General features: G+C 41.6%; 1 protein-coding gene across 1 annotated transcript in view; it reads right to left on the bottom strand.

Moving 5' to 3' along the window:
- The window catches only part of LOC126095504 (dipeptidase 1-like), a gene marked incomplete at its 5' end in the record, with an annotated part of 103,177 nt that overhangs the window by 50,695 nt on the left and 31,352 nt on the right, over positions 1-21,130 (bottom strand). Inside the window, 2 exons of the mRNA XM_049910291.1 lie at positions 715-784; positions 19,207-19,357. Of these exons, the coding sequence (XP_049766248.1) occupies positions 715-784; positions 19,207-19,357 (221 nt within the window). The remainder of the gene's footprint in view (positions 1-714; positions 785-19,206; positions 19,358-21,130) is intronic.

Genomic DNA, 21,130 nt, shown 5'->3' with positions numbered 1-21,130 from the left:
CTAGTTTATGTTGATGAACATCCGCCTTTAATGCTATGCAGAGACAGTTAGTTTCACAGTAACTTCATTTACTAAATTATTCGTTATTCTAATATGTATATTCCACATCTCAAAGTTACATAAAAGATAGCAGGATATAGATTTGAAGATATCATGAATCATATTTACGTTTTGTGGACCTTCTGTTTCAAGTACGAGGTTGTACTCCTTGTGAAACTCTAAATTAAACATGATATTTGCGGAATGCGGAAGATAGCACTGCAAACCAAATTAGATGTGAAATTGAAGGGACCAGAAACGGGCCGATTTAATATCGTCTTCATTCATTTGCGTTTCGCGGCTGAATCGCTCTGTCAGCCACAGGCCCTTTTCCCGCTTCGGTCTTAATCTGGATATCCCAGCTGCCTTGTCTCACAAAAAGACAAATAAAATCTGCCAATTGCCCGAGCAGATAGTACTAATTAACAGTGACCCCGTAATCATCTTCGAATTAAATACACGTCAATAACAGTGAAATGTGAGTGGCAAGTGGATCAGGACAATATTTCCCGGCATCTACTTGGATGTTGTCTAAATTGTGTACTCATACTCTCTAAAACGTTATTTTTACATATTAAACCATATTATAATGAGATCATTTAATCATCAGTAAGCGTTACAGGATATGCACTGTAGTCATCTGTTAACGGTAAATTACGCTGGAGTACTACTTACCCTTCCGAAGTTGGAGAGTCCTCCTAGAATTGGTATCCTTCCCGGCTCGTCCACTGTTGAGCAGTCTGCCCTAACAAACAGGTGGAGTCAGTTCATTGATTCCAGACAGAAATAAGCGAATGCATTATGAATTACAGCAAAAGATCAATGCACTGAAACTATCCCGGAGGAATCCGCCGCAGTTCTGTTGGAGCAGCTGAAAGCAGTGTTTATTGTAGCAATTTTCACACTTATTCTAGAAACCACAGGCAATTACTTGAAATAAGCAAATAATTGTTCCTGAAATTGATTTTTAGTAAATCTTATATAATTTTTTTTTCGCAGGGTGCATTGCTTTGGTCACTGTATTCGATTACTCTAAAATGCAAGCTGTTATATATATACAGGTTTATCACTTGCACAAACTTGATAGATAATACAGATGTATGTGGTAAAGGGTAATAATGGTTAAAACGTTTTATTGTATTCTACTTCCACCATTTTAACTTAGCTTCAGGCAGGGATGTCAGTACTTACGTAAACCGCACCGCAGTACTTGTTGCAGGCTCTCATGCTATTACGCTGACCTAGGGGCGACACCATGGTATTGCTGACTGCGAGACGTCAAATTTCGCCCACAAACCCGGCTATGGGAGAACCGGGTAACGTATCGTGAGATAGGGAAGAGGTTCGGCTAGCTGGCCGCAACACCGGTTCGTTCTCTTACCTTCCAGCTTCCTCAGCCTCCGGACATGTCCAGCAGTCCGTGTTGAGGGCGAAATACTCTTTCCGTACCATGTGCGGTTGACTCCGCGGGCGGAGCCAGTTTTCAATAACGTTGTACCCCGTAGTGGTATTTCTTGGGAATAAAACTCATCTTCACCGGATCTGAGTACTATTCATTTTACATGTAGGGAAAACACCCCTGATACCATCCTGACATGAACACAGCAGAACTTACTTCCATTTCGGTGAGCCTATGAGGAAACAAAACCAGCTGAGAGCGAATACCAGTAAAGAGCGCCTGATAATGGTTATCCGTTTGTGCATTGCCATAAATATTATAGACGTCGATCAAGTTTCGAAGCAGGTTTAGAAAATTTTTCCCTGGCGCAAAACAGCAAGCAATGGCCCAGCTTGTCAGTAATTTGCCATATTTCCCGATAATCACAATGGCATTGATGTACAGGAACCTCTGCACTGTTTGTTATTCCTGCTTTGGTGTCTCGCATCCAAACCAAGAACCAGGTATGAACCAGGTACGACCGGTTGAACAGCTTAGATCGCAGTATAAAATTTGTGAGAGAAATGGAAAAAAGTATAAATTTCCTAGATCTTAAAATTTGAAATGTAAACAGCCAAGACAAATTCGGAATTTTTCGTAAGCCATACACCATAGATAGCACAATAAATAATGTTTCTTGGCATCCGGTTTGCCATAAGCGAGCCGTTTTTAATTTATGGTGCATAGACTAAGCAACTTGCCACTAGATTATGACGAAATAAAACATTAACGCGGTATCTTGCAAGGCATAGCTATTAACAATGTTGTGAGACCTGAAATAATCACCGAACTATTTGAGCGAAAACTTAGACACTGCAGATATGGCTGATACAATTACACTAGAAAAAGCAAGTGCCATGTGCAAAAGGACTAAGTTTACCAAATTACCATACTTAGAAGGAATCGTGGATAAAATCGCAACGATATTCAAGAAAACCAACGTAGGGATCAGTTTCCACAAAGACAAAACATTAGCTAAGGAAATTAGACAGAGCTGTTGCAGAACCAGCCAGTATTAAGATGAAGGATGTATAGAATAGAATGTGGCTCATACACAAAATGCTGTACTATAAAACTGGAAGGGCGTTCACTGACGAATTTAGAGAGCACTCACATGTTAACATTGTACCTTTATAAATCATTATAAATCATGTTAAACATGGTATTGTTCAGACCAAAGTGAAGATCATGCAGAATGTTCTCTGTCTCATTGAACACATACTTCATTCTAAAATCATTGTCTTGGAATATCATTTCATAGCAATAGTTGCTATCCCCATACCACTGTTTAAAGAAAGTTCATCGTTACGTATTATCACGTTGCACCATATGGTAAGCAACAGTTTCAATGTGGTTTGGAAATTTTATTTTAAAAATACAAATCAAGAATGAGATTTTCACTCGGCAGTGGAGTGTATGCACATATGAAACTTCCTGGCAGATTAAAACTGTGTGCCGGACCGAGACTCGAACTCGGGACCTTTTAATACAAATCAAGTTTGCCGTTGCCTACCTGCTGTTTGCTGTTGTGCTTTCGAGAAATATGCAACAATGTTGTCAGGACTCGAGGTAAGTGGAAATTTTTATTATGGCCAGATAATTATTTCACTTCAGTTGCGCATTTAATATAAAGACAAATTGTATTCAGACCAGTTACAGTTCAGTTCAAATTCAAGCTGGCATACGAGTTTTAGTTGGAGAAAAGTTAGTGGGTACATACTTCTGGTAATACGTGGACGTTTTATAGTTGGTAGCTAAATTAGATCTAAATATCATACAGAAACACGTAGTGGGAAACTTACATCTACCTAAGTTCCCCAAGATCTGTTTAACAAAGTGAACAATAGTTTAGAGAGGGTACAACGGTAGCAGAATTTTTATCAAAAAGCTTACTCAGTTGATATGTTAATGCATGAGTCAGGGTAGTGGAGTGGTCTTTCCGTCAACTCTGAGCACGTGAACAAAGTTAAATAGCTGACAGTAGTGATTCCGACAAAGTACCTACGTAGTGCGCCAGTACTACCTCAAACCTTTTCTCTTAAAAAATTACGTTATTAATAATTTATATTCTTTTCATCTTCAATATGTACATCACATTCATCCTTGCTATCCTTTACAGTAAATCACTCTTCATCGGACTGATACAATCACAAGTCCACACAGCACTACTGGATACGTACATCACCTACCACACTGCAGTTAAGAATGTATCACACTGCACAGAGGCCAAGACTATGCCACAAGAAGACCGAAAGTTGTTTAACAGTAACATAACTTGCTCTCTTTCTGGCGTTCACATCAGTAACTTACAAAATTCAAAATGACGTGCCCACCTTACAGTTAATTTGATAATACGAAACGTTTTTGTTTGGTAACATGGAAGAATGATATGAGCTACCACCTTTTATTTTCATACTTATTTTATTTATTTTTAGAATCTCTTACATAATATGATGTGTTTTACCAGTTCTTCGTAAATTCTATGTAACAAGTTCTATAAGTGGTCACTGTTTTTCTGTTGTATTGCTTTTTTTATATGTGATAACGAAGAAGAAGCAACTGCACGTCCATACATTTTATCCTCTTCATTTCATTTAATCTTTAGAATGTATCTTGCCTAATTTTATCTATTTTAGCTACGCATTATTATATTGCATAGTTACTTTTTGCGCTTTTGTCGATAGCACTTTAAGCACTTTGGAATGTATTAGAATATTTACATACTTTTTATGTAACTACATTCACCATTTGGGGGTCGATAAAAACGAATATATGTATTTATGATGTAGCATAGTTTGCTGTATTGCCCGAATTTGTTGTGCTGTATTGTTGGCAGGATCGTTGGTGAGCATTTTGTGGCTTCTATGCTTTTTTCCTCAGTTGTAATATAAACAAACAAAATAAGATATAAGGAAAGTCCAAACCGCCTTCGTGAAAATTAAACACAAAGTCATAATAATTGGGAAGGGGAAATTTTCTTGCTCTGTGAATCAGAGGAGATAGAGGGGATGGATGTTAAGATTACAATGAAGGTCTCTACAAGGAAGATGAGTTATCAGATGGCTGGTCAAATAAGAGGGAAAATTGTTGCAAATGGATTTTACAATCTATAAATTTGAAGATATAAGATCAGACTTTCGGAAAAATTTCATCCACAAAATTAGCAGTGGAAGAAATGCACAATCACCTTAACAGTTCAGCATCCAAGTTGCTGACAAGTATAATACAAAGAAAAACCGAAAAAGAAATTTAATTATCAGTTGAATGATCAATTGGCTTTATGAAAAGGTGCCAGAGAGGCAGTTCTGACGCTACGTTAGATAATTTGAGCAATACTTATAAAAAATCTGAGGTTTATGACATCTGTCGAGCTATAAAAATCGATTTACAAACTACTTGTAAAATTGTGCAAACATTGGATACTTTCATAAAAATAGATGTAACGGATAGAGAGCAATTGATAATACAAAATATGTACAAAAGATAAAAATGTAAACGGATATCAAGAACGAAGTGTTCTGACTAGTAATAATATAAGATAGGCAGGTAAACTTTTGATCCTGTTGGCCAATCTGTGCATCAGAGAAAAAAGGAAGGAGGTTTAGAAGTGGGATAAAATAATCAGGGTTGAGGGGTATCGATTATAAGATTAGCTGATGACGTAAAACTGAGAAAGAATAGCAGGACGTGTTGAGTGGAATAAAAAAAAAATGTTTCAAATGGCTCTAAGCACTATGGGACTTAACTGCTGAGGTCATCAGTCGCCTAGAACTTAGAACTAATTAAACCTAACCAACCTAAGAACATCACACACATCCATGCCAGAGGCTGGATTCGAACCTGCGACCTTAGCGGTCGCTCGGTTCCAGACTGTAGCGCCTAGAACCGCACGGCCAATCCGGCCGGCTGAGTGGAATAAAAATTGTATTGATCACTCATATGGATTGACAGGAAACAGAAGGATTATGAAAGTAATGAGTGGTAGCAGAATAAAAAATCACACCTAAATTCAACATTGAAAATGAATACGAAGTAGACAAAGCGAAGCAATTGAACTGCCGCAAAACAACACATAATAGGCGAAGTAATGCTTACATAAAAATCAGACCATAACAGGTAGAAAAAGGAAACCTGGCCAAAAATAATCTACTAGTATCAAACACCAGCGTTAATTTGAGGAATAAATCTCTCAGGATGTAAGTTTGGAACACAGCCTTATATGTAAGTGAATTAGGGACTGCGGTAAAAACTAAAAATAGAAAAAAAATAAAAAATCGAACCGTGGAGAGGTGGTACTGTAAGGGAAGCTGAAATTTATATGGACCGATAATAAATCAGGAGGTTCGTCGCAGACTTAATGAGGAGAGTTATATAGGGAGAACATCGATAAGAAGCTGGAACTGGATAATAGGATATGTGTCTAGACAGCAAAGAGCAACTTAAAATGCTACTAGAGAGAGCATTAGATAGCAAAACAAGGACAAAGGGATTGCAACATATCCAACTCCTAAATGAAGTACTACTGTTCGTTGGCACAGGAGAGAAACTCGTAGTGGACGGTATCCAACGAAAAACGTCTCGGACGAAACTTGTTATTGCGTTCCAGGTGGAGCCACGAAGAACGTCCCTGGTATGAGGAGTGGCACTTGGGGATCTTAGCCTCCTGATGCCAATTGGGGACCTGCTTGAGTGAGAAGTAGCAGCTCCAAGGTCTCACAGAGGTATAGTTTATCCAATAGAAAGTTCAACGTCATATCCATCTAATGTACAGCCTTTTCTTCCTATGAAGATAGTCACTACGATCGAAACCGTTAAAAAATTAATATTAAATCTGTACAGCTCATGGCATACACGCAATTCTTCGAAATCTGTGAAACTGACAAAGTCGGGCTAGTGGTATTCTGGGCCCACGCCCCTCCATACTGCATCCAAATAACACAATCGGTAGAGGATGTCACGCCGTCCGGTGAGTCGAAACTTACATCTGGAGGCATTTATGCGAGGTTGTGCAACGAATGTCAATGCTGTCCATCTTTCACTTTGTGCAATAGTCTTGAGTATGATCTGGACATTATCGGCAAAGAAGTTATTTTACTAGCGATTAGGAAGTTTTTACCCTTTTGGCGATTATGAATCAACATCAGGGATACAGTCGGAGAGTGCGTGGTGGGGAGTGGAAGTTGCTAAGGATTTCTACTGGACGTGGTTGAAGCTATAATTTATTGGTAAACACAATAACCATATTACATTTGGTGGTTAGAGAGATTTTGCAAGCATGAATAATGGCCTCCTCCAATCCATATTTGAATTTGGTCACCTTAGCTGATAGATTAAATAACTTTCTAACTTTGGCGATTACCAATAATATCTATAGCTCAGTGCTTCACGCTTTTCACATAGACATAGTGCAAGAAACATTGTAAAATCTTAAAATAGTTGGATGGTTAAGAAACAATCGCTTAGCACCCATCGTATTAAACTTCGAATTATATTAGGATTCTCGTATACACAGCCGGCCGCTGTGGCCGAGCGGTTTTAGGTGCTACAGTCTGGAACCGCACGACCGCTACGGTTGCAGGTTGTAATCCTGCCTCGGGCAGGATGTGTGTGGTGTCCTTAGGTCCTTAGGTTAGTTAGGTTTAAGTAGTTCTAGTGGACTGATGACCTCAGATATTAAGTCCCATAGTGCTCAGTGCCATTTGAACCATCTCGTATACACAATTCCGTCTGGATCCGCTGCTCCACGTCCCCCTCGGCCCCAGATAACACTTGCGACATAGCAGTCGCAGAAGCCCATTCTATTACGACTGCTGAGACCTTCCTTGAAAGGCTCATCCACGTAAGGAACACTTCAGTATATCATAAGAAGTCAACATTCAGTGACGCTCCATATTTTCCATATGGAGTAATAGCCTTCACTTACACCCAAACGTCCAGATGTCAGACGCTTAGATCGGTACCAAACGTTGTATGTCAATAAAGTATCAACCAAATAACCGATTCAGTTATGCTGAGTGCTGTCGTTCAGTAGAACATGCATAAACATTAATTAAAAGTGTCATCAGCACAGCTACAGAGCAAAGCAAAAGTTATCTGTGTGCAAATTTATTGTAGTTCGCAGGTGGGTGAGAAGATAGCGCTTTCAGGCGTCTTACGAAAGGTTCCGAGTTCAAATCCCAATAACGACAACTGTTTTAAAACTTTGTACACGTGAAACTGTTGTATGGGAGGACATTTTCCTGACATGTAAAATGACTATTCGGAGTTTGTAGCAATATTGTTTTGGCAATCTGCTTTCGCTGTGTTAGTTGAACGTTACGTACTTATTACTTATCTTATCCTTTAGTTTATTATTAATTATTATTTTTACTATTTCTTCCGCATGTGTGATACAACTGTTTCTTTGGTTTTCGGTTCTGATTGTATATTCTGTAAAACTACAACTGTACCCTACAGGTTTATTACTTTCAAAGAAACTAAGCGAAGGCAGACAGCCAAGAGAACATTACAGTAAACTCCTAACAGCCTTTTACAGGTCATAAACACGATGTCCAATAAAACACTTTTACGCATAATACAGTCAAAGGAATTTGTCCTTATTGGAATTCGAAACCGTGACCTTTGAAACGTGAATCTAACGCTCTACAAACTTCCCCACACACATATCTTATGTAGTTGCTCATAGCTGTGTTTTTGATGTGCTCCGTAGTTATGGTGTTACTTTTAATTAATGTTTACGCCGATTATGCTGCACGAGAACATATAATACGAATTACATCCAAGTTTTGGTTGATACTTTATCGACTAATGGCTTTTGGTGCCGACCAGGTTTCTGACATCTCGAGGTTTTGGTGTTCGAGACGTAAAACTATTTATCTAGAACGAGGAAGTGCAACGCAAATGCAGGTATCGTCACCATGCCAACTGACAAGAAATATCTGTACAGTAGAGAGTAGTTCGGTTTGGACAGGCGGAGGCCGTAAAATCGTGTAACCAAAATTTTTATTACGAATCGTTTAACAGCGGAACGTGAAGATAGGAGCATTCGGTGAACTATACGAACGAAAGGCATTTGCGATTTAGCGGATACTGGCGTGAGTTGATTCACATTCCAATAGATGGTGTGCCAGAGAACAATATTCCTCAGCCTGAATGACGGAGAGGAAGACGTTCCAGTCTCCCATTCCACAGTTTTTGACCCTACGACTGAATTTGACTTGTACTGTATCACAAGGCATTCAAGTATTCAGCGTGTACTCTATTCATATGACGTTTCACTCCGTGTCCTGTCAACGCTGCCATGCAATAGTGATGCCAATGACACGTTCCTACTAGGTACTATGACTGATCACCAGTATATTATAGAGTACAGACGGCGGCAGTATCTGTCTCTTGCCTAAGAAGCCATCTGCAGGAGAGAAATGCTAATTAAAATTCTGTCGTAATCACACAGGATGTAGTGGGAACTGAAAACATTTTAGAGCAGCTGGAACGTCATCTCCAATGCACCCGGTAACCAGCCTGCTTATCGGGACTCCTGGTTCAATCGATGATGGAATTGTGGAGTCAAAGCAAAACACATCAGATTCCATGCCTATGTCACGTAGAGAGGGCATGCAAAACATACAAAGGGACAAAAATACAATTATCTGTGAGCATAAAGTTCTGGCATTACTATCACAAATCTCTGAGCGTTATTGTTTCATCTTCTGCCGCTATTTGGTAGTTGTTTTATTGAGCGTACTGAACATATGGGCTTTTTCTTGGGGGGGGGGGGGGAGGAGGGCTATGGGTTTCATGCACTAGGATGCTGCACTGCCGGTACAGTCTCAGATTCTGTCAGCAGAAGGCAGTCTGTGAATTTCATTAAGAGAGGCGAACTTCCCGAGAGAGTCAGACAGATTTTGTGGCAGTTAAGCTGTGACCTGCTCCAGAGTATAGCTGAGTATGATATTTTTGCACTTTGTGGATTAAAATCAATGGTAAAGGCACCGCGCACCTCCTGACCTTCCTGAGAAAGAGGTGTTTTTTTCACTTCAAAATGTTGCTCATCCAATCAAATAGTGTCACGCCATGACAGTGCTTGGCGCGAAGAAGCCGACCAATTGAGGAAATACTGCTCTCGGTCAGTACTAATCTCGTGTCTCTTAATGGGCATGCTGTACTCCAAGACTGTCAAGTTTGTGCTGCGTTTCCCTTTTTTGATGAAGTACGCCTTATTTCGCAGTATTGAGTCGTCCCCTCCAAGTAGAGCTTTTTTGAAAGTAGATAGTTAGAGCGCAGAACGAGTTCTCGTAGCATTCGTGCTTTGTCCACCATATGTTTCGCCTCCTGACTGTCGTCTGGTGCTCACTGCTTTGCTGATCTTGCGGAAATTTGCAGCAGTACTCTGAGCAGCTCACTGGATTATAACCTGTAATTTCGTCTCATGTACTGTGATTTTGCGAGCTGTCCAGATACGAGTAGCTTGTTGCGTTTTCTCCATGCAGTCTTCCATTTAATTTGGTAACGCCCCACAGTGTTGGCATTATTGTCTGTGAGTACGATACAGGTTTTTAGAAGACTCACCTCTATGTAAGTTATTTGTGTATTTTTCCAATAATGAGAGCAAATAACATTTGCTTACTCTCACACTTAATTAAAATTACGAGATTCTTTAAACTATCCTACAACATTTCCATGATTCAGCGACTCACTAATAGTAAGCATAACCTGTCATCCACCTAATCTGAGTATTCCCACTGTGACTGCGCTATCGTAGTGCGCAATGGCCGACCCATTGACCTTCTTCTTGTTAATCAGTTAAGGTAACGAGCATTGCACTGTTCGTTCTGTTTGATTATGTCTGTTTATCCACTACGGAGAGATATGTCGATTTCCCCTAGGATTGTACGTATGCTGTCCTTCGTTTCACGACTACGTGGTAACGATCCTTCAGTTTTCAGACGTAGTAAGCCACAACATTTTTTAGATATGTCATTTCAAAATGCAAACCCACGCAGAAAACATAAACTTTCACTGTATTTACGTTTGAATATGAGGAGGAATGTGGGCAATACGAGGATATTATCCTAGTATCAGCATGGTGTAGAAGATGGATGACTTGGAGCTACAGCTATAGGGGACAATTCTCAGTAAGTCATAATGACCAAAGTTCGATCGTCCCCTGACGATCAGCGTGTCAACATAACCTCCACAAAAATATATAGTGCCGCTTGTTAAGCCAGTTTTCATATCAGAAACTAAGTACCATGATCTTCTGTACACCCTGTGATCGTGTATCTCAAAATAGTAATCAATATGTTATCTACATGACACATTGTTACTAGTTTATTACCATTTAATATACACTCTTGGCCATTAAAATCGAAACGCCAGGGAGGACGCAAAATAAAGAAATTTCAGGTATTGTGCGTGTTCACTATATTGGGAAAACTAAACCACTAAATTTGCAAATGTTTTAGGAGTAAATCTATTACACAGGGTGGCACCTCTGCCAGCAACCATAGTTTACCCAGGTGGATATCGACTCGAACAGGGCTAGGACATAAATGCAGATATCTCAATCCATGCTGCATCATCTAACTGTTATTCAGTCGTAACGTGGCGTGCCACTTTCTTGGCAACTCACTATCTGATGTTTTAAATGCGTGAGTCATAGTGTGTACTGCTACACAGGGGAACAGCCGAACACCCTCTGTATCCAAGCAGATCATGAAAATGCACGCAGCATGTAGTCGTGCTGTGTCTTGTTGAAAGCTAAAATGATGAAGTCTTGGTAGAGTACATGTCATGTTAGAAACCTAATGGAATCCATAGAAATTGAAGGTTTTTGCGAACCAGAGCTAATAGTATTGTGTACGCCACAGCACTCTACTCTGGCACACTGGGCCCGCATGGCGATGAAGACAGCAATGCGACAATGTTTGTTCTCCACGGAACCTTCACATCGGATACAGCTGTCATAATGCTGTATGCCGAACCGAATCTTGTCGGGAAAACAATGTGCTGCCACTCCTGTTTCCAGTTATGCTGTTGTTGGGCACATTACCGTCCGAGCACCCCTGTTTGCTGCTGCGTGGAGGGTAGCCACAACAATGCGGGACGTGTCAGTGCTCACTCTATCTGTTGTGCACGCTCACCGTAGTCCTCGTAAAAAAATTAAAACAATGACAGAAAAAACTAAGCAAATATAAGCGTATATAATTGTGTAGACTATTTTATGACAATAATAGCGTTAAAATAAAATCGTGATCCGAGTAGCCGATCACTAGATACTGAAGTTTTCATGCAGTTGATTGAGCTGAATTCACGAGTGCTACAAGCGGGCGATGTCCGCCACTGTTGCAGAGTAGGGTGTTAGTGGTCAAAGAAACGCAAGTTACCGTGACGTGGACGCAGCCAAGGCGTCGGGAAAGTTCCGAAAGCTGGCGGATTGATACGAACTGTCTCACGCAGAAACGCAACTCACTTTGCATTAGCGGACACCCCTTCATTACGACCGAGTTGATGTGTCCATAATATCATAAAACGATAGAGGAAAAGTAGAGCGAAATTAAGTGATGAACTGTAATGGGAGATAGGCCGAATTCGGCCAGATATCATTGCAAAAGTGTATCCCACGGAGCAATTAATAGAAGATATCATGCTATGTAAGTCAATGTCGCACATGACGTGCCGCACCGGGGAGGACACTCCACTATTCTGAAGAACGCTGATAGAAATGAGATGGGCAGACATGGTGCGAAAGGCCACTCCACAGTTATGACACAAGATTTTTGTTATACCTATTGATTAAGTAACGTCTCTGCAGGACAGGTCGTGGAGGAAGCGATTTGTGTCAAATTTTTAGTTTTATAGGATGTCAGACAATGTGCAAAACTTATGCCAGGCGTGATGCCATCACTGTAGTCACTGAAGGTAAGTTGGGTGCCTTGACCATTTTAGAGTTCACCGTCTCAGTTTCACGCTTACAAGTGCTTCTCTTAATTGCCTGCCGTGCAGAGATGTCAAAATATGATGTTATCTTTCAGTTGGTTCAAGATGAGATGCAAATTGTTATATTTAATTCTAAATTATTGCACTGATGCACAACGAGCTCATTTTGGCGGAATTGTCAGTTTCAAGTGGACGTATTGAGATGTTGTAACTGTTACAGTATACTTACTTACGACTACATACAGGGTGAGTTAGGAGGGTTGGGTTTGGTACCTTGGGGGAAGAGACCAAACAGCGAGGTCATCGGTCTCATCGGATTAGGGAAGGACGGGGAAGGAAGTTGTCCGTGCCCTGTCAGAGGAACCATCCCGGCATTTGCCTGGAGTGATTTAGGGAAATCACGGGAAACCTAAATCAGGATGGTCGGACGCGGGACTGAAACGTCGTCCTCCCGAATGCGTGTCCAGTGTGCTAACCACTAGGCCACCTCGCTCGGTCAGGAGGAAAAGTACATACTTTGAGGGGTGATACTCCTAATAAACATATGCCCTTTTCTTAACCGTTTCCAGTAAAACAATGAAAACAACTAGGAACGGGAAACGTGTAGCGTCGTTCTTACTAACCGTGTCACTATGCAATTCACTTGCGCAAGTCTCAGTCCGACAGTGCTTGTCGTAGTGCACGGTACTACAGTGTTGTTACGCGAACAACGAAAACGATTTTGTGTAGTGAAAGTGCAACGGATCTTCACACATAGAGAGTGTGCTGACATGGTTTTTGTCTATAGTTTGTCCCATGGGAATTCTAGAGTTGCTATGCGAGAATACCAACAACGATTTCCGAATCGCAGAGTCCCAGATAGCAGGGTGTTTAAGAGGGTGTTTCCAAACTGCGTGAGCGTGGTACGCTTCCCAGCGTAAATTTTGTCTCTCAGCGTCCCGTCAACAATCTCTTAATGAAGTTGAGAACATTCTTCAAGTAGTGGAACGCAACCCTACCACTAGCTTTACAATAATTATTGCCCAACTTGGTATTCCTCAAACACAATTGACACGTACAGTACACGGGCACGGTCTGTATCTCTTTCATCGGCAGAGTGTACAACATCTGCGTGATGGAGATGCTGCCGCCCGACAAGAATTCTGTCAATAGGTCATGGCCAATGAGCGAGTAATTTCACGTGTTCTGTTCGCTGATGAGTCAACATTTACCCGCAGCGAAATCAACAACACGCGCCACTCTCATGTATGGGCAAATGAAAATGTGCACGCTTCTGTGGAAACGAATTTTCAACGACGTTTCTCAGTCAATGTATGGTGTGGTATTATTGATAGCCAACTCATCGGTCTAGTTGATTTAGATAGCCATCGTACTGGGACACGGTATCTTGAGTTTATTCCAAATTTGTTACCAGGAAACGTGGAGGATATCCCTTTGGCAACCCGATCTCGTATGTACTTTCAGCATGACGGGGCTCTTACACATTCCGTGCGGCCAGTGACTCAGTATCTCAACATAACGTGCCCTGATCGTTGGGTCGGTCGCCGTGGAGTCATTGTTCGGCCACCGAGTTCGCCCGTTCCATCTTACGCCACTGGATTACTGTTTGTGGGGTTGGCTAAAGAGCGACGTCTACAAGCGCAGAGAGGACACAAGAGAGGAATTTCTCGCTCGTATTTTACATGCTTGTGCCCAGGTAAAGGAATGCAATACGGAGCTCCAATCGGCGACACAACGTCTGTCTACAAGAGCAGCAACATGCATTGAAGTTGACGGTGGACTTTTTGAACATCATCTGTGAGGAAACGTACACAATTGAACAAACCATAACACAACAGTATCTTAATTAACCTTCACCTGCACCTTTCCCGTTCTTAGCTATTTTCATTGTTTTACCCAGAGATGGTTAAGAGAAGGGCATATGCTTATCGGAAGTTTTTTGTTCAGAATCACCAGTAGTATCACTCGTCAAAGCGTGTAAGTTTCCTCCTGATTCACCACCCTGTATTTAATATCTAATGTTACAATATTTTGTACTTTCGTCCAGGTAGAGTGATGTAAATAATGCATCTTGGACCGGTTTTCTGTCTGGTAATCTGTCTCTATTATGAATCATGTTGTCTCTTTTGTATTAGACTTTTAGTGATTTTATGTACTAATTTTCGGAAGTTACTTGACAGTTGTCGCTCCAGGGATGCTTCATGTTTACAAGTAAATTACATTGCGAAGTTCACGGACACTGTTGGAGTTTCAGAGATCGTAACTTTGTAAAATGAGAAGCTTAAGTTTATCTATCGCTATGTTGTGTCATCATCATACTTTTCGTTATCAGTTATTTGAAAAAAATTTTCTCAATTGTTTTACGTTTCAGATATTTTTGTTCGTTGAGAATGTCGCTTCGATATTTTTTCGTAGGTGTTCAAATTTTCAATTCTTTTAAGGTGTTCATAGCATGACCCTTAGTTATTTTACGTAGAATAATTTCCAAAGCTTATTCCATTTGCTCTGCCTTATGATTTTGCCTTTTCAGGATTATGTAAAAACTTGATTGGTCATTATCGAAGTTTCTTTTACGTTCGTTAAATCTTATTCCACAATTCTTTCCTATTTTTTGATACATAATTTAATGCAGTTGTCACAGGAAATTTTGTAAATGCTCGGATTTACCATTGTCAGTACATCGAGGTAAAAAGCAGTGTCAGATTTAAATTCAAAGGACCATTGTGTTTACTGAAACTGTAATTTCTCTCTGTATTTGTATTTCATATGTTGTTGTTGTTAATTACTAAGATACTTGGTCAGTATTTATTTTTCAAACTGATGAAGTGAATTATGGCTGCAATACGTGCACCGCAGTTCTGAGTTCCTGGCGGAGTTGTAGGCTGACTATGGTCTCTGCTTCAAATGCCTGTCAATGTTCAACTTAGATACTTAAATTTTGACTTCTCGCTAGGAACACCAACTCATTTCCCATAACACGTGTTAGCAAGGGCGCGAAGTTCTTAATACCCACAATAAAAAAAAAAGAAACGAAATAAAATATTCGTTGTTGAATTATGTAAACAACATACTTTCTAAAGACACAGTGAAGTGTAAGTAGAGTTCAGGACAAACAATTATGTTTTAGCACACTCTTAGAAATGTCAACGAACCTTCTGGAACGTGAACTAGCAAACACGTGGAGGGGGGAGGGGGGGGTGGCGTGTGGGATACTTCATGCCCTCCGTAAAGAATTACTTATAAAATGCAAATTTAGTTAATTGTTGCCGACTATTACTCACAACATATAATTTAAAGACGCACTGGTGTGCAAGTAAACTTCCGAATCTGAAAATATTGAATATCACATTCACTGGAGAAAGCGATATCTACATCAGTGACTTAAATTTTTGGATTAGATTCAACTGAAAAATTTAAAACATATGTAGAATCTGGTAGAATAATTCGTGAAAAACACAAACTGTTTTTCTAGAACTTGAAAATATAAGATAATTGTCTATAAGACAACAATATCAAGAGGTGGGCATCAAGCAAAGCTCCCCCTCCCGCCCTCCTTGGTTTCGCAAGAGCTAATGCATTAAACAATTTTCTTATTCCAAGCCTTGAACACATGTGTAGAGCTTTAATAGAAACAAAATTTTTAGTGACTGTTTAAAGTCGTAAGTGTTTTAACAGCCAAAGACCGTTCCTCCTCCTTAAAATTCATTTGGCAATATTTGTAACTGTTTAAACTGTTAACTGTTTGAGATCAAAAGCCACTTGCCTGGTCGCAGGATTTATTATAAACTATTAACAATCGAGTGGAATTGTTAGTTCACGTACCAATTTGTTGAAGTATTAATGTATACAAAATTTTAACGTTACTTATTTGGAAAATAAAATGTTCAATAAAAGACTGAATAGCTTATTGCTCAAGGATCCCTGCTTCCAAGCTAAACTGATCCATGGCTTTATTTTTTTGTACGGTGTCTCTGACGGGTTTCATGCATCCCGCCACGAATTACTCTCGTCATCTGACCTCTTCATCTCAGCCTATGTCCTCAATTATTTGCTGGATGCATTCCAGTCTCTGTCTTCCTCCTGCAGTTCCGTCCGCCCCGGTAGCTGAGTGGTCAGCGCGACAGACTGTCAATCCAAAGGGCTCGGGTTCGATTCCCGGCTGGGTCGGAGATTTTCTCCACTCAGGGACTGGGTGTTGTCCTAATCATCATCATTTCATCCCCATCGACGCGCAAGTCGCCGAAGTGGCGTCAAATCGAAAGACTTGCACCAGGCGAACGGTCTACCCGACGGGAGGCCCTCGTCACACGACATTTCATTTCCTGCAGTTCCTATTTATTTCATCCCGCTGCAACTTGTGCTTCTGTATTCCTGAATTTCCCTGAACATTTTTGTACGTGCTTCTTTCATGTATCAACTGAAATATTTCTTTTGTTATTCATGTTTTTTTGCAGTTACTTTCTGCGTGCCTAAGTTTTCCTTCCCAACTCTGTGATTCCCCTTTCTAGAGGTATCCATTCCTCTTCAACTATACTGTCTACAGAGCTATTCCTTATTGTAGTATGTATGACCTTAGAGGACTTCAGGTGTTTCTCTCCGTTCCTTAATACTACTGTATCCCACTTCTTTGCGTATTGATTCTTCCTGAATAATCTCTTAAACTTCAGACTATTCTTTATCACTACTGTATTGTGATCTGAGTCCATATCTGCACATGGGTATGGCTTACAATGCAGTATCTGATTTCGAGATATCTATCTGACCATGATGTCATCAAACTGAAATTAATCTACCGCCCTTTCCCAAGTATATCGCCTCCTCTTGTGATGCTTACAGTATATGGCATCACTAGCGGAAATCCTTTTTCACTTACACCATTTCCCACTGTTGTCGATATTACCCTATACTCATCTGAACAGAAAGCCCTATCTTCTTTCTATTTGACTTCACTGACACCCACTATACTAAGATTGAGCCTTTTCGTTTCCATTGTCACATATTCTAACTTCCCTTCCAATTTCAGACTTCTGAAATACATCCCAGACTCGTATAACGTCACCCTTTAGTTGGTTGATCATTCTGCTGGCTACCTTGGCAGTCCCTCCTCTACCCCCCCCCCCCCACCCTAGCTCCACCCGGAGATCATCGGTGACTATTTCGGAATATTTTGCCAACGTGGACTCGTCATGATACTTTTCAATTAAAGGCCACTTGTCCGGTGGATACACAACTTTTTCTCTTTAAGACAGTGCTTTTCATTGTCTTCTGCAATTATTATAACGTTGATCATTGTTGATTCTTCCAACTTTACGGGCAGTTTACCATCACACAGGCAAGAGAGTGCCATCAACCTCTGTTCGCTCCACCGTCTTCTTTGACAAGGTCGTTGGCGGAATGAGGATGACTTGTTATGCCGTAAGTCTTCCGCTGGCAAAGCTGATTTTTACTCAAATTCTAAGCACACGAGTGGTTCTAATTTGGGAGCGAGGACGTATAGATTACTAATCAAGTACGCTACCCCTGGACCTGGGTTATAGTTAACTATTCCATTCAAAATACGTTAGGCAGGACAAAGTCTAAGCATTATAGATATGAGTGGTGTCTGTCCTGTCTGATATGTCCTACAGAAGAGACACCACTCGCGATCAACCATCTGGGACATAAACCTAAATATTTGAGGTGAAAAGAAACGGGATGGGAAATGGATAGGGAGAAAGTAATGACTTCTAACCGCACAGTGCATTGCATTAATGCCACAGTGATAGAAACTTGTGCTGGATCGAGACTCTATCCCGGATGCTCAGCTTCTGTAGAACAGTTGCCTTAATCTCCTTTTCTTTCAATCTTATTCGTCACTATCTTACAGAGGTCAGCTAGCCCTTTGAACACGCTGAGCTACCGTGCTGGAGGCTCGACTAGCCGGACACTCTTCTGTCATACCCGAATTCTCAACTTCCAACGCGCCACAGCGCAATGATCCCCACCCATTAACCCTCTACTCGCAGTATTCTGATTCTCGTAGGAGTTCGGTTATCGGTTGTGCATCGTCACTGAAATTTCTTCATCAAACGGCCGTCACGCCTACGGAATTACAGATGTGCGCGGTGCCTGTCCTGTCGGACTCGTCCGACCATTCCAGATAAGTGGAGCATCTGGTTTCGAGACGCGGTCAGTATAAAAATGATTCAAATGGCTCTAAGCACTACGGGACTTAACATCTGTCATCAGTCCCCTAGAACTTAGAACTACTTAAACCTAACTACCCTAAGGACATCACACACATCCATGCCCGAGGCAGGGTTCGAACCTGCGACCGTAGCAGTCGCGCGGTTCTGGACTGCGCGCCTAGAACCGCTAGACCACCGCGGCCGGCCGCGGTCAGTATAAATTTTCAATTGTCGCCTTAGCATTGCTACAGTGCCCTGTGCGGCTGTAAGTCATCATTTCCTCATTATTTTCTCATTATTTCCTTCCTGTCTCTTTCTCCTGCCATTTCCTTTCCATTCCTTTCGCCTCAAATACTCACAAGAAACCTAAACTTTGCTGGTGGCAGCTGACCTACACCCCTCCCTGTATATTTACAATTTATATTGCGCTACTCCTCTTACTTTGCACTGCAGCATGGAAGGTTAATCATTTACACTTGCAGATATGAAGAAAATTTGACGTTTGTCACCTTGCCTTGATGGTGTTGTCACCTCGATCGGAGAGGTCGTAGGATCAACTGCCTTGAATGACTTGCGGTGCGTTGATGGTAGAGGAACAGCAGGGGCCTTCCCGCGGCTACTCACCAAGGCGTGTTGCAGGCGTGCGTCAGCGTGAGGTAGCGCGCCCCGAGCAGGTAGAGGGCCCGCAGCACGCCCAGGCTCGCCCCCAGCGCGTGGCCCCCCTCCACGCCCACGAGGCTCGCCAGCACGCCGGCGGCGTGCGCGTCTTCGATACCTACAAGTAACTTTGCAAAGTTACGCACGTATTTGGTTAGCACTGTGTAACATGAATTCAATATCAACAACTGTACCATTGTGAAGTCCTAATTCGTTAAGAGGAGGTTGTGGTCGAGGCCGATATAAAAATAGACTTCATTTACATAATTTGCATCCCTGGAGTATACACAATACCGGCCATTAAAATTGCTACACCAAGATGAAATGCATATGATAAACGGGTATTCATTGGACAAATATATTATACTAGAACTGACACATGATTACATTTTCACGCAATTTGGGTGCATAGCTCCTGAGAAATCAGTATCCAGAACAACCACCTCTGGCCGTAATAACGGCCGTGATACGCCTGGGCATTGAGTCAAACAGAGCTTGGATGGCGTGTGCAGGTACTGCTGCCCATACAGCATCAACACGATACCACAGTTAATCAAGAGTAGTGACTGGCGTATTGTGACGAGCCAGTCGCTTGGCCTTCACTGACCAGACGTTTCCACTTGGTGAGAGATCAGGAGAAGGTGCTGGCCAGAGCAGCAGTCGAATATTTTCTGTATGCAGAAAGGCCCGTACAGAACCTGCAACATGCGTTCGTGCATTATCCTGCTGAAATGAAGGGTTTTGAAGAGATCGAACGAAGGGTAGAGCCACGGATCGTAACACATCTGAAATGTAACGTCAATGAGAACAAGAGGTGAACGATATGTGTAAATAACGGCACCACATACCATCACGCAGGGTGATACGCCAGTATGACGATGACGAATACACGCTTCCAAAATGCGCTCAACGCGATGTCGCCAAACGCGGATGCGACCATTATGATGCTGTAAACAGAACCCGGATTCATCCGAAAAAATGACGTTTTGCCATTCGTGCACCCACGTTCGTCGTTGGGTACACCATCGCAGGCACTCCTGTCTGTGATGCAGCGTCAAAGGGTAACCGCAGCCATGGTCTCCGAGCTGATAGTCCATGCTGCTGCAAATGTCGTGGAAATGTTCGTGCAGATGGTGGTTGTCTTGCAAACGTCCTCATCTGTTGACTTAGGGATCGAGACTTGGCTGCACGATCCATTACAGCCATGTGGATAAGATGCCTGTCATCTCGACTGCTAGTGATACGGGACCGTTGTAATCCAGCACGGCGTTCCGTCATACCCTCCTGAACTCACCGATTCCATATTCTGTTAACAGTCATTGGATCTCGACCAACGCAAGCAGCAATGTTGTGATACGATAAACCGCAATCGCGATAGGCTACAATCCGACCTTTCTCAAAGTCGGAAGCGTGATGGTACGCATTTCTCCACGTTGGACGAGGCATCACAACAACGTTTCACCAGGCAAAGCTTGTCAAGCTGCTGTTTGTGTATGAGAAAGCGGTTGGAAGCTTTCCTCATGTCAGCACATTGTAGACGTCGCCACTGGCGCCAACCTTGTGTGAATGCTCTGAAAAGCTAATCATTTGCATATCACAGCATATTCTTCCTGTCGGTTAAATTTCGCGTCTGGAGCACGTCATCTTGGTGGTGTAGCAATTCTAATGGCCAGTAGTGTAGATTAGTCTGAAAAATGCTTTCTTGATTTTGGAAGTATTTTAAAAGTTGCGGCGTGTTGGAAGGAACCGTGCTGAGACGGTGTAGGTGCTCGATACATTCCCATCAACTGGGATTACTTCACATATTTTTTGGGTTTTCCTGATTTTATGATGTGTCAATAGCTACATAACTGATAAAAATGGGTTTGTGTATACCATCACGATTCTTAAT

This window comes from Schistocerca cancellata, chromosome 8 (assembly GCF_023864275.1).
Source record: "Schistocerca cancellata isolate TAMUIC-IGC-003103 chromosome 8, iqSchCanc2.1, whole genome shotgun sequence".
Classification (NCBI taxonomy): domain Eukaryota; kingdom Metazoa; phylum Arthropoda; class Insecta; order Orthoptera; family Acrididae; genus Schistocerca; species Schistocerca cancellata.
The sequence above is the reverse complement of the archived record's forward strand: the minus strand, read 5'-3'. Positions and strand labels throughout refer to the sequence as shown.